Source organism: Telmatherina bonti, assembly GCF_933228915.1.
Source record: "Telmatherina bonti genome assembly, chromosome: 17".
Taxonomy (NCBI): Eukaryota; Metazoa; Chordata; class Actinopteri; order Atheriniformes; family Telmatherinidae; genus Telmatherina; species Telmatherina bonti.
Window position 1 is genome coordinate 29,754,325 of NC_136615.1, and position 13,105 is coordinate 29,767,429.

The window sequence follows — 13,105 nt, forward strand, 5'->3', positions numbered from 1 at the left end:
AAATGTTGCAGGGAGCATTGTTGGAGCAAATCCTCCATATTTAACTGTGACATTTGCAAATAAATTCCTTTTCTCCTTAAAGTGTGCAGCTGAGACCAATAGCTCATGTTGAGCAGCCTGCATGCCATCACACAAGCAACAGCCGACAACCAACAACAGAGTTATATGTGAAATGCTGCATTTGAACCCGTGCCTTGTATGTGTACCTGTGTACCGGTACACAACATGAACCAATTGCCGAGCTGACTTCTGTTTTGTCCAATCACTGGAGAGGATTTCAACATTTGACAAAAAAAAAAACCCTGATTAAACTTGAAAAGTTTACATGTTAGAAAGACCAAAAGTCATAGCACATATCTCCTGCATGAGCTGAACAGTTTGATATTTGAATGGTTGAAGTGAGGCAAAGGGTGTAGGAGAAGTAGCGTGCCAAACATTTTGCATGAAAGATAATGGTAACGGGGACTTGATGAACTGGACACTGCAAACTGGTGCAGAGCTCTGAAACCCTGTTCAAGCAGTTTTCAGCTCATTATGCAAAAACTGATAATAATAAGATATAGAGAACAGGAACTCAATAATAAGATATAAAAAGCAGGAATTCAATAAGTCACGAACAACAAACTCCACCGTATAAACTCGGTGGTGTTTTGTAATACCGTGTGATCTTCTGTGGCTCTGTTCCAGTAACCTGCCTTTTAATCACATGGTCACGTGATCCATGACGTCCGCCGGAAACGGAAAGGACGCAAACGCACCACGTGACAGAAACCACTACAGGGAGAGAGAGAGAGGACGTCGTCAACCTTCAGCTAGCGTTTCTCCAAAGCTGAAACAAGTCTGCTTTTTCTTGTTAGAGAGAGCGAGGAAAATAAAGACAGCAACTCACCTAGACGGCCCTAGTTAGTCAGTACCAGACAAATCTGATTATTTATAAAGAAAAACTTGCTTGACTGCATCACTTCTGTAACACAAAAAGGTAAGTTAACGCCACCTGGGATACCCATCGCCTGCTTGCGTTTAGATATAGTAAAACAATATTTTTAAGTTATTCAGGAGGCACATAGACGAGTAAAGTAGTCGTTTATGTGTACAATTATTTACTTAAAGGGCAGGGATTTACGAAATGTTTGGTAAACGTAACACGTGTTTCTGAAAACTTTTCCTGTCCGGGCAAGACATGAAATAGTTTATTCTGTCTTTTAAATGTTGCTCCAAGCGACCAAACATGATGTTACCGTAAATATAATTATTTTAAACAAAGATCCGCCTATAAAGAAACTCTTTATTTAACTTTGCTGTTAATCTATTTGCAAGTTGGACGTTAGCCACGGCTGTGCTCAAGCTAACATTTCCCGAATGTAGCGATTATTTTTGCCAATTACATATATTTACCCACCAGTTTAACATAATAATGAGCTTTAAACAAAACATCTGTTTTTACAAGTACAGTAAACGACATTGGTATTTTTGTGCTTTCTGAGTGGAAACCACAAAGCCAACCTAATGGCTAATTCTTCCCCGCTGTAGGAAACCTTTAGCGTGCTAACATAAAGATTTAAAAAAAAAAAAAAAAAATCAATAAATTGAAAAAACAAAATTAGAAAATAAACAAATAAAACACATAATAGTTTTTTTTTTATAAAAAAAAATAAAATAAAAACAAAATAATAAAAACAAAAAAACACAGATAACGTTATAGCAAACCTGTAGCATGCTAACATAATAGCGATCATGAGCTAACACAGGTCTGTAGCTAACTACGGAAATGTTACGTATAGTTTTACGAAACTATACAGCAAAAAAGATTGATACACTCTACATAAGTTAACTGTTGTCACGCATTTATTTGACTAATTGTACTTGATAGGAATTCTGCTTGTAGGCTAAGCAGGGCCATGTGACAAGGCTCTTTAAAGGTTAGCATCATTAGCCTGCTAGCGTGACTCAGTGGATTTCCCGAACTAAAACGGTTGTGGCCCGGTAACGGTCAGGGTTGTGGCTCGGTACCGGTCAGGAAGAAAGTGTGGTCCAAGCCAATGCATTGTTTGCTGGGGTGACCTTAGTGATTAATTAAAACAAGGAAAAGTTGTATTTTCTGTAAGAGTTTTTGTGTGGTGTAAACTCATTCTGCGTTATTGTGATGTAAATATACCAGCTTGTGATAACAGTGTTGATGTTTCTCTTTTGTGTCGATGTTGAATACTTAATAATCTACCGATACTGGGATTAAAAAACCAGAAAAGCCAATTTTATTTTTATCTAATCCGATGTAGAGGGAGAAATACATTATGTGAAATTAAAGGGGACCTGTACAACAGCCTTTTTCCTAAATAACCCCATCTGAATCACTGCAACGTGCAGTTAAAATCTTCCTTTTTTTTTTACTTTGAAATAAGAAGGTAGTACAGATGTTGGTTGACAGTAAACCACTACTAAATAGTTGAAAATTAAAGGCACAAATCACCCAAGATCCTTCAAACAGCCAGGTTAACATGTGCACCAGGGTCTTAAACTGTTCTGTGGTCAGGTGTCAACAATAGTCTAGATATTTTACACCCATGTTGCTTGTAAAAGAGGGGTGTCAAACTCAAGTCCTCGAGGGCCGGTATCCCGCAGGTTTTTGTTGTTTCCCTCTACCAACGCAACTGATTCGAATCAAATGCATCCAGAAGCTTCTTGTCAACATGTTTTTAAGTTTTGGTCAGGTGTGTTGGAGCATTAAGAGATAATTAAAACCTTCAGAATACCGGCCCTCGAGGACTGGAGTTCGACACCTGTTTTGTAAAATATCCTGATAAACAGCAGCTGGTGTGATCAATAAACTGGTCAACAGATTTTCTGAAGCGTTTGCTCCAGCTGAGTTTGGGTGATAACTGGCTTTATTTAAAAAGAGAAAAATTGTACTTACCTGCTATAAAAATGAAATGGAGGAGTTTTGGCATGGCTTATGTACAGTGCATGTGTTTATTAACCTTAAATATGGTTTCCAAAAAAAGCACTGGATAAAAAAGGAGAACAAGAATGTGGAAGCTATGATGGTGGTCATGTGTGTTTTATTCTTTTGTAGAGGAACCTGTTTGTGGAGCTCTCAGCCTTGGCATGTGGACATGTTTCAATGCAGATGTGCAGTCCTAAAAAAAAAAAAGCTAACACCTTAGTTGACCGCTGTTTACATGAAAGCTGATTCAAGCTGGAAAGTTAAAATTTTGTTGCACATTAACCAGGATAAACAGTAGGGATGTGACACAAAAACTCATGATTCAATCCGATGCTGTTTTTTTGGGGTGACTATTTAATTCATCCTCGATCCAAGCAGATTTTTGATTCATAATCATTAAACTTAAGTTACAAAAGGTGCTAGTTTCTCCAAGTTACTTCATTTTTCTTTTAGCTAGAAAGAACTGAGAAATTATTTGGACTGATTAGATTTAGACTGCGACATGTATAAAATTTTATTTTTCTCGTCTAACTTTTAAGTAAGACAAAAACAACACAGTAGCAGATAATCATTCTGCTGCTATCATGCCCAAGAACACAAGTAAAAAGATAATTAAAAATGACTTTATTTTTATAGAATGAATTATTTTAATTTATTTGACGAAAAAATTGATTTTTTTTAAAACAAACATATCGATTTTAAAATTATAAAACAAAAAAATAATCAAATTTTCAATTTGATTCCAGTCCCTAATAAACAGTCCAGAAATGTCGCCCTTAAGAACACAAGAAGCATCTCCTGTAACAGTGCTCTTTGTAAGCCATTTATATTGTTTATTACTTTATGTGTGAGAGATCTACAAAGCTCATTATGAATTCCTTGTTAAAGCAAAAATAGGAAAAACAAAGCCAAAGAGCACCTATGTTTTAAACTATTCCTTATTTTTAGAATGGCTTCCATCTGTATTCTACTGTATTTTCTAATTGTGTGCTGTTGACATTTAGTTGTGGGTACATGGGGGAAGAGAGATGTGGAGGAAATGAGGTGCTTGGAACAACAAACTGAGCTTTTCCACGTAAGACTAAATTAGCAGAGAGACCAACTGGGCATATGAGGAGGATGCCTGACTAACGTTTAGAAAACAAGCAGCACATTACTGTAAATGTTTAAGAAGTTTACACACAGTTTAAGTTTGTTGGGAAAGCAAAGTTTTTCCACCTTGTTTAGAAAGTTGCTGATGATTCTTATGGAAATCCTGACGAGGATACAACTTTTGGTCTGAAATCGCATCCAAAGGCTCTTGCGGTTATCTATTAATAGATGTACTCAAAGCTTTACTCTATTAAGGTAACTCGTGAGTGTGTGACTTTGAGATCACATTGCGTTCCTGGGACAGTGGAAAGCTGCCGTGCATCGGTCGCTACATGTGAGGCCGGCATCGCACGGAGACCCACATGTGTCGCAGTGTGAACGTGAACATTGCGTGGCGTTGACACTTTGATGATTGATGATGGGTTTTTTCGTTTTGTTTTTTTTACTAGATTATTGGAGTTTTTGCACTTAGTGTTTCAAATCAGTCAAATTCTGATTTTCTCCATGCCCGGTGTTTTAATTTGTCCTCCTGAGCAGAGATCAGAGAAAAACTTGCCATCTTTTTTTAAACAATCTATTTTAAAAATGTGAAGCAAAAAATACAGATTTTCAATATTTCAATTTATTTTTCCACCCCTATAAAAAATAGTTTACCCACGTTTGGTATGCGCTTTGTTCAGTTCACCTGTGTGATGTTATTTCACTATAACTTACTTTGACATGTTAGTCCTAATAAACAGAAATGATTTAATCTGCACTGAAAAAAATACTATTTTATACGATAAAATACCACAACAGTGAACTCTAATAATGTTTTGGATGTTGGAAAAAGTGCCTCAAGGTTGCTTATATGAAGATACAAGGGTAGAACTGAAATATTGTGAAACTATGTTTGAAGATGTCCGTAGTAAATTTGTAGGTGCTGAATTAATCTTTTCAGCTGAAACTTACCGATAAAGTATTTATAAGACACAGTTTTAGTCATGTTTTGTAGACTTAGAGTTGCAAATAGTGGACATAAAATGTTTAAATGAATAGGTGTTAAACTATGAACAGATATTTCCCTCTATCAAAATATGAGTCGGCCTCTGTGTAAATGGTCCAGTTTCCTCATCGTTGTGTATGCATAAAACAATGGTCATAAATATTATGCTTCATATTCTCCTGTAAACTCTCCTCCTCCTTCTTCTTCACACTTTCATAGGAAACATCAAACAAAAGGCAACGCCTGGCCGTCCCATTAGATCCTGCTTTAACGCTTGGATAAATGTTTTAGAACATATCTCCAAACTAAAATATATGCCAGATTTCACAGATCCAGCAGTGCTCTAAGCATTTTAGATGGCTGGAAAGACCTGAGTTATGGATATTTACATTGAACATCTAAATAAACTGGTGCGGTTACTGTAAGGTCATGATATGACCTGCTAAATATCTCCCTTCATCTGTTATTAATTCTGGATCTTTGTTTATTATCTCTGACTCCATGTAAGTTGCTTTTTCTATTGTTTGTCTCCAGGTTATCTCAGCAGGTGGCAGACATTGCTATGGCCCAGGAGACCAATCAGAGCCCGGTTCCTATGCTCTGTGCCACTGGCTGTGGTTTCTATGGCAACCCTAGGACGAATGGCATGTGTTCTGTTTGCCACAAGGAACACCTATCAAGACAGAACAACGGAGGAGTCGGTTCTTTGAGTGCTGTGGGTAAGACCAAAGTTTTTCCTCCCTGCGTTCACATGGTGGTCCTGCTTCGGTCCAGTTTCCCCACTCATGACTGTCTGTGACGTGTTCTTCTGCAGGCACCAGCAGCAGCTCCGCTGCCGAGGCTTCTGCTATCCAGAGGTTAGAGGCGACGCTGAATAATGCTGCAGCTGCTGCAGAGGTGGCAGCTGAGGCGGCAGCTGCTGCCTCCTCTGAAGCTGCCGTCTCAGAAGCTCTCAGGTGAGGCGGTCCGTCAGTCTGTCAGGAGAGCATTTAAAACGGGACACATTAACAGAGGTGGCAATTCCTGGTCCAGAAAGTAAAAGTCCTGTCCAGCAGCTGCTCCGACCAGTCACCAAACCAGCTGAATTTAATAAGCAGAGTTTATTTTCCAGGTAAACTAGCCTGTTAGTGAAATGTACAGAATGTACAGATGGATCCAAAACATGGCAGGACTTTTACTTTCTGGACCAGGAATTGCCACTTCTGCACAACCGGGATTAAAGTAGCACTGCAACAATAACAATCTTCATCTTCATCTGCAAGTCAGTCTGCGTTGTATGTTTGTAAAGGTGTCTGACTCCGTTACAGCATTATGGAGCTGGATGCTTCTGTTGTGGTACTAAAGTGATCAATACTCAGCAGCATTGCATTTGGCTTGAAATGTCTAAGCTCATTCACTCTCACACACACACACACACACACACAAACGAGAGGTTTACAATCTCCTGTACATCGTGACCTGTACATTCTGATTCAGGGGTCTACCATTCGCTTATTAAATGATTTTCAGTGCATCTTTTTACCCATCGTGGGTTTTTTTTCCTACCTCCACGGCTACATTTGTACTACTTCATACTCCTATCAGCAGCAATTATTTCCAGTAATGAAGCTTTTTTTTATTTCCACCAGCTTATGTTCATGTTAAACTATAAAGAAATCCAACAAGTATCATATTTTTTAATGTTTTTAAAAATTTCCATGAAATTTACAGGAAAATGTTTTAGCATTAGGTGGGAACAACAACCAGCAGCTTTTTCCTCCTCTAAGCTGGACTGTGGACGGAGCTGCTGTCATGTTTGTAATTATTATATTTTATTTAGGCTTTAAACAACTTCCATATGGAGACTTGTCCCGGTCCAGTCTGTTCTCATAAAAACAAAAATGTTTCCCAACGCTAGTCTTCACAAAGCTAGCTGCTAGCTGCTAGCTTCTCCACATCCTTGTTTACTGTTTGCCGTCTGGACCTTTAACGCTGTAGAAAGATGGACTTCCAGTCCAGTTCCAGCACAGCTTTTATTTTCCTACCACAGTTTACAGCTCTCTTTCTGTCATTTCATTATTATTTTTTTTTTAAAAAAAGAAGTGTTTTTGAAGATGTACTAGTGGCGACTGAATCGGGACCTGTTGCATCACAATAAATCGATGAGGCCCACCCCCTATCACACACCTTCACACACTTTGCTTAAAAAGAGAAGCAGACTGGATGTAAACCATTGTTGCAATATAATCTCCACAAAGTTTCACTGTTTAGCTGTGAAACTTTCCTTTTGAGCTTCAAAACAGAGAGAAAATGTAACCAGATGGAGCCGGAGTTCAGGACGTTTCTGCTGCAGCTAACCCAGTTTGATGCTGGTGCTGCAGGTGGAAATCTGCTTTCCTGAATTCCAGCCAGCAGCATTCAGATCCTTCATGCTTGTTTTTACTGAAGCTAAAGTTTCTCCCCTCTGAGCTCTGGGGTTTGGTTTAGATTAGCTTGCTTTGCTGTCTTTATGGGACACTCTTGTGTTGGAAGGAAAGTCTGTGAGAAAAGATTTTCGGACTGAGAATTCACAGCTGCTGTTTTCTTTTTCTTGAATTTTATTTTATTTTATTTATTTATTTTTTTTTGCAGTGGGATATCAAATGCCATGTCGGTAACACAACAGATGACTGAAATGAGCCTCTCTTCAGAGGAGAACGGAGCATCAGGAGGCAAAGTAGAAATCACAGAAGCAGGTAGGCGTCTGTACGCCTGTCACCAACAGATGCTCAAAAAGCTTTTTTCTCTCATTTGTTTTCGTGCTTTAACAGTGTTTGACTTGATTCTACTGTTTCTTGTTTCCAGTGGTGAGCCAGCCCTCCGTTTCAGCCCCCCATCCTTCCACTGCTGGCAGTGAAGAGGACAAAGCCCCTGAGCCCCCAAAACCCAAGAAGAGCCGTTGTTTTATGTGTCGTAAAAAGGTTGGCCTTACAGGTAAGAGAAACTTGCAGCTGTTTTTATCCAGTGTAAAAACTCCCAAGTTTTATTTTGCCTTGCCGCGCCCCCCCCCCCCTGTGATTACTCTCAGCCCCCCCGGGGGGCCCGCCCCCCAGTTTGGGAACCACTGCTTTAAAGGATGATCCTCTTCCTCTTTTTCCTCCTCTGATTGGATCAGTTTAGTTTTTCTTAGTTAATTTCTTTATGAAGCATTTTTTCCTGCTGAAGGCAACACAAAGTAATTTATGCTAAAAAAAAACCCACAAGTCTCCACACAACAAAGTAACACAACAAAAGAAAAAAAACGCATTTCTCACTCATCATCATCATCATCATCATCATCATCGCCTCCACTATGCAGTTTTTATTTAAAGCCATTTAAAGTCTGGCACATTGTCAGGTTATTTTCTTTCCTTTATTGATCTTAAGATTATCATCCATTGCTTCATTTTCTTTACTGGTTAGTCCCCTGCAGGGTGGCAGGGAAACTGGAGCCTGTCCCAGCAGTTTACAGGCATGACTGGTAACCAGTCCATCGCAGGGCCAGAATATTTCCATGTTCTTCATGTAACATAGTTTTGTATCATCCCTATAAAAGAAAATCCAAACAGCTCATGTTTCTTGATCAAGAGGTCTAAAACTAAGTGATTTTATTATTTTGTTTGTGTTTTTGATTTCCAGCGTCCACATAGACAGAAAAGATTGTTTCCCATCATTAATTTACTATAAAAACTGAGTTTAACTGCTCCAACTGCAAGATTTTTTTTATCCGCTAAAAGCTGATTGACAGAAAAGACAACCTGACCAGTAGAGGCGGGAAATCGAATAAAAAAAATCAAATATCTGGATTATATGCTTAACAATTTTAAAAAAAAAAATTTTTATTAAAAGATTGACCTTTTTTTTTTTTTCCTTTCTTTTTTTTTTTTTTAAATTTTTTTTTAAAGATACAAATATTTTATTTTTAATTGGTATTTTTACTTGTCTTCTTGGGCATTATAGCAGCAGAATGATGTTCTGGTTACTAAGTTTTTTCCTGATTGAAATCAAGATAATTAACGAGCAAAAAAAAGTTTTGTACATTTCTTTTTTTTTTTTTTTTGTCTTTAATCTACAAGAATCAGCAAAATCGAAGAATCATGAGAATCACAATTTAAATTGAATCTGTCCCAAAAGATAGTAATGGAATCAGGACTAAAGCCCTTCTGACCGGTGTTCGATGAGATCTTAGAGGTAAAACGATGAGTGTGATGGGCAGAGCAGTGAAGCACAGTCAGGCATAGGTTTAAAGTTAAAAAAAAAAAAAAGGGGGGGGGGGGGGGGTTTATTATGACCCGAAAAAGAAAAAGTTGTTTTAACATAAATGAATAAATCAGGCCTATAAAAGAGGTCAACTTAACAAAACTATAATCAAAGAATTTGTAACAGAAGTAACTAAAGCAACAAAATGAAACAAACTGACTTAACAAATGACACACAAGGGTAAACTTAAATAGTGGCTGATCAACCCAAACAAAAACAAAGGGGATAACACACAAAAACCAAACTAAATGAACAAAAGAAAACCCTAAATTCCCATTTCTGCCACTGGTTTGGTCCAATTAGCTGGCTCCATCCCATGGCCACCTGCTGGTTCACAGCCAAGGGACTGGAGCTACTGTAACTCAGTGGAAAAAGATGCTACATGAAACTAATGTCTAACAAAAATAATGGTCTGCAAATTAAATCCTGGTTGAAAAAAAAAAAAAAAATCTGTGTATGTGTGGTGCATTTGGATATCACCCATGTGTGGCTAGGTGGCAGCTATCACGAGTGAAGCTGTTCTTCCTTTTGTGAACGTTTTGCTGTAAACATGGTTTCAGTCTGACAGGTTGCCGTGACGAACGCGGAGTCATGAGCTCTGGTCTGATGCTTCTGTCCTCTGCTTTGTGTTTTTAGGTTTTGACTGCCGCTGCGGGAATCTGTTCTGTGGAATTCACCGTTACTCCGACAAGCACAACTGTCCGTACGACTACAAATCCGAAGCGGCCGCCAAGATCCGTAAGGAGAACCCGATGGTCGTCGCCGACAAGATCCAGAGAATATGAAGAGAACGGTTTGATCCCTTTCAGACGTGGACCTGAGCCCAGCCTTCCTCCTGAAGGCTTTCTTTTTCGTTTTGGTATCCTTTCAGGACTTATCGCCCCTCCCCGTGCAGAACTGTCCCATCTTCCCAGCTTATTTTTGGAGATGTGTGTGTGTGTGTGTGTGTGTGTGTGTGTTAGTTTGAACTTGGCAACATTGTTTCAAGGAAAAAAAAAAAAAAGACTAAATGCAAATGAGAGTGTGATATGTTTGTCATGATCCCAGGAGGTTACAGAACAACATCGACCTTTAAAACTTTGCTTTATTGGCTGAAACTGCCTGAAGCCTGTTTGGAAACGGTTTTGGACACTTTTTGGGAACGTTTGGGCTGTTCCTGCTGTCGGCTTGCCTTGGCCTGTACTTGCTCTCTGCTGGCTTGAGAAGCAAAATGGATGTTTTTTGTTTTGTTTTTGGCCGCCTCTTCGTGAGGCCTCCTGCCTTGCTGGACTTAGTGATTCTCTGTGCCACCAGAACCCTGCCGACCACTCTGAAATGTTGTTTTTTTTTTTTTCCTTCCTCTCATCATTTCGCCTTTGATCAGAAGGCCGTCCATCCATTTTCCCTCCGTCTGTCCGCTGAAGTCACATGAGGAGGATACCTGACTGTTTGCCGTTTACTTTAGTTGTTTTGCTTTTCAGACACTGGTCTGTAGCTGTTTGTTGTTTGACATGTAGCTTCTGGAAGGGTTTATCTTCACTAAAATCTTCATCTTTCACTATTTTTTCCTCGTTTTTAATGTGAGTTGAGGACACCGTGTTGGATGATGGCCTGTCGCATGGGTGAGTATTGTTTGAGGCTAAGTGGTCTAAGTGTACTGCAGTGGCTTAGTGAGACCTGTGGTTGTAGGTTTTAAGATACTTTTTCTTCATTTCGTTTCTGATAAGGCTTTTTTTTTTACCCCTTTAGTTTTACAAGTTTGTACAAACCTTTGTATTTATATACTGCAGTGTGTGTAATCTTCCAATAATAAACTGTATGATGTAAATAAACTTTGTTCACAAATCCTATGTTGGGAGAAGCTCCGTCCTGCAGACAGGCGTGATCAGACTGGATGGCAGCAGGATCCATCCTGCCTCGGATCAACGCTGCAGTTAATGATGTGGGGGAAACACACTTTGGTCCCCTTAGTACCAACATGACATGGTTTAACCTCCAAAGCCTACCTGAGTATTGCTGCTGACCATGTCCATCCCTTTATGAGCACAGTGTAGCATCTTCTGATGGAAACCTCCAGCAGGATGATGCACCATTGGGATGTTGTGGAATGGGAGATTCTCATTGTGGATGTGCAGTAACTGCGTAACGCTTCATGCCAATATGAAGAAAATCATTAAATGTTATGATTAAATTTGTTACTATGAATTAAGGCACCTTTGAAGGAAAAACTATGTCCAAGCGGATGCGAGCAAAGTTTGTTTTAAAATGACTTGTCAGCTAAAATGTTTAGCGTCCAGTCTGTTGCTGTTTCCACATGACTGTTCTCTGCAGGGAAAACGGGATCTGACACAGCAAGTGTGTCTTCGTGACTTGAAACACCTGCATCCTTGTCTCTCTGTGATTATACACACACGTGTGTGTGCTCATTAGTAAACACAGGAACGTTTTCTGCCCAACAATGTGTCATTTCTACAAGCTGTTACACCATCATTCACTAGCAGAATGGTTTAGACCTGGATGATTCCACAGACGCTCCTAGAAGTGGGTAAGTTAACAGTGTTTATAATATTTAGACTGTTTTTATAAAGCATTTGGAGAAAAAAAAATGTGAATAAATTTTTTTATTTAAACAAAAGTGCTGCAGATAACACAACCTGGGTGATATTTCTCACGTAATGTAGAAATAAAATCTCAAATGTATTTTAAAACACAAATCCATTTCTACACATTATCCTCTAATGCAGTGTTTGTTTTATAAACCATTATTAGGCCGTGTGGAAAGATCTGACTTGTTACTGTGGATGACCACTAGGTAGCAGTACAGGCACAAACTGCATGAAATTATACTTCCATGTTGTGGCATTGATGTAAATAAAATCTTAATAACTGAAAACCTCTAGTTATTGACTAGAATACATAGAAATTTAGATTTATTTAAATAAAGAACCTTAGGCCTGATTTGAACTACTGTAATAGTTTACTTCTGAGGAAGCCACATGATCAATCTGTCATGGAAATAAGGTGGGACTGCAACCTTCATCAGACCAGATCTCCAAACTATAAGTTTTGTTTTAAACCAATAATGCAGAAATATTTATTTTCATATATTCGTTATGCGTAAACATCTGGATAAAAACAAGATAAAAATATATTCCTGACTCCTTACTTGACTTTTAACTGTTGTGAACTGTAGTATCCTGGCAACATTTTATTTATTTGTGTATATATATATATATATATATATATATATATATATATATGCAAAAATAGGGTTTAAAGAAGTCATATCCAATAAATTCTTAAAATATTAAATATCTGTGTTATAAGTCAAGGGATGAAAGAAATGTAAAACTTTTTTTTAAGCTATATTTTTATTTGGTGTGGGCAACACGAACAAAAAAAAAAAAAAATACAACAGCCCTTTCAGGTGTGTTTGTTTGAAACGTATAACTGTCACAGCAACCCGTAGATCCAGAATATTCCCTAATAGACTGACAATTTGCTGTGCGTAAACAAAGCTCTATGAGGCTCACATGATCACTGAAATATAACTCCAGTAGCCTGAATTCCAGTTATATCTAGGGTGCGGAGTGGTGGTGGGGGAGGGGGGTGTTGATGGGTGCTGTTAGCATAAAAAATAATTATCAATAAACAGTCAAAAAAATCAATGAATAAGTTACAATGATATTAAGTGATGTCTGTTTTCATTGGGTAAAAAATTAGATCTTGTTTTAAAAAAAAAAAAAATTGCAGGAACTTCATGTAGCTCTTAAGTTCCAAGAAAGGGATGATAAAGAACCTCAGAAATACATGAGTATTAAAGACAATGCTTAGGGGGGCCAGGACACCCT

General features: G+C 38.4%; 1 protein-coding gene across 1 annotated transcript; it reads left to right on the forward strand.

Moving 5' to 3' along the window:
• Nucleotides 1–761: 761 nt before the first annotated feature.
• Nucleotides 762–12,023, forward strand: LOC306768773 (AN1-type zinc finger protein 5-like). The gene is made up of 6 exons (XM_079257204.1): nt 762–979; nt 5,553–5,737; nt 5,833–5,974; nt 7,629–7,732; nt 7,842–7,970; nt 9,912–12,023. Exons 2-6 carry the CDS (start codon nt 5,581–5,583, stop codon nt 10,058–10,060), a joined length of 681 nt encoding a protein of 226 aa, XP_079113330.1. The 5' UTR covers nt 762–979; nt 5,553–5,580; the 3' UTR covers nt 10,061–12,023.
• Nucleotides 12,024–13,105: the final 1,082 nt, after the last annotated feature.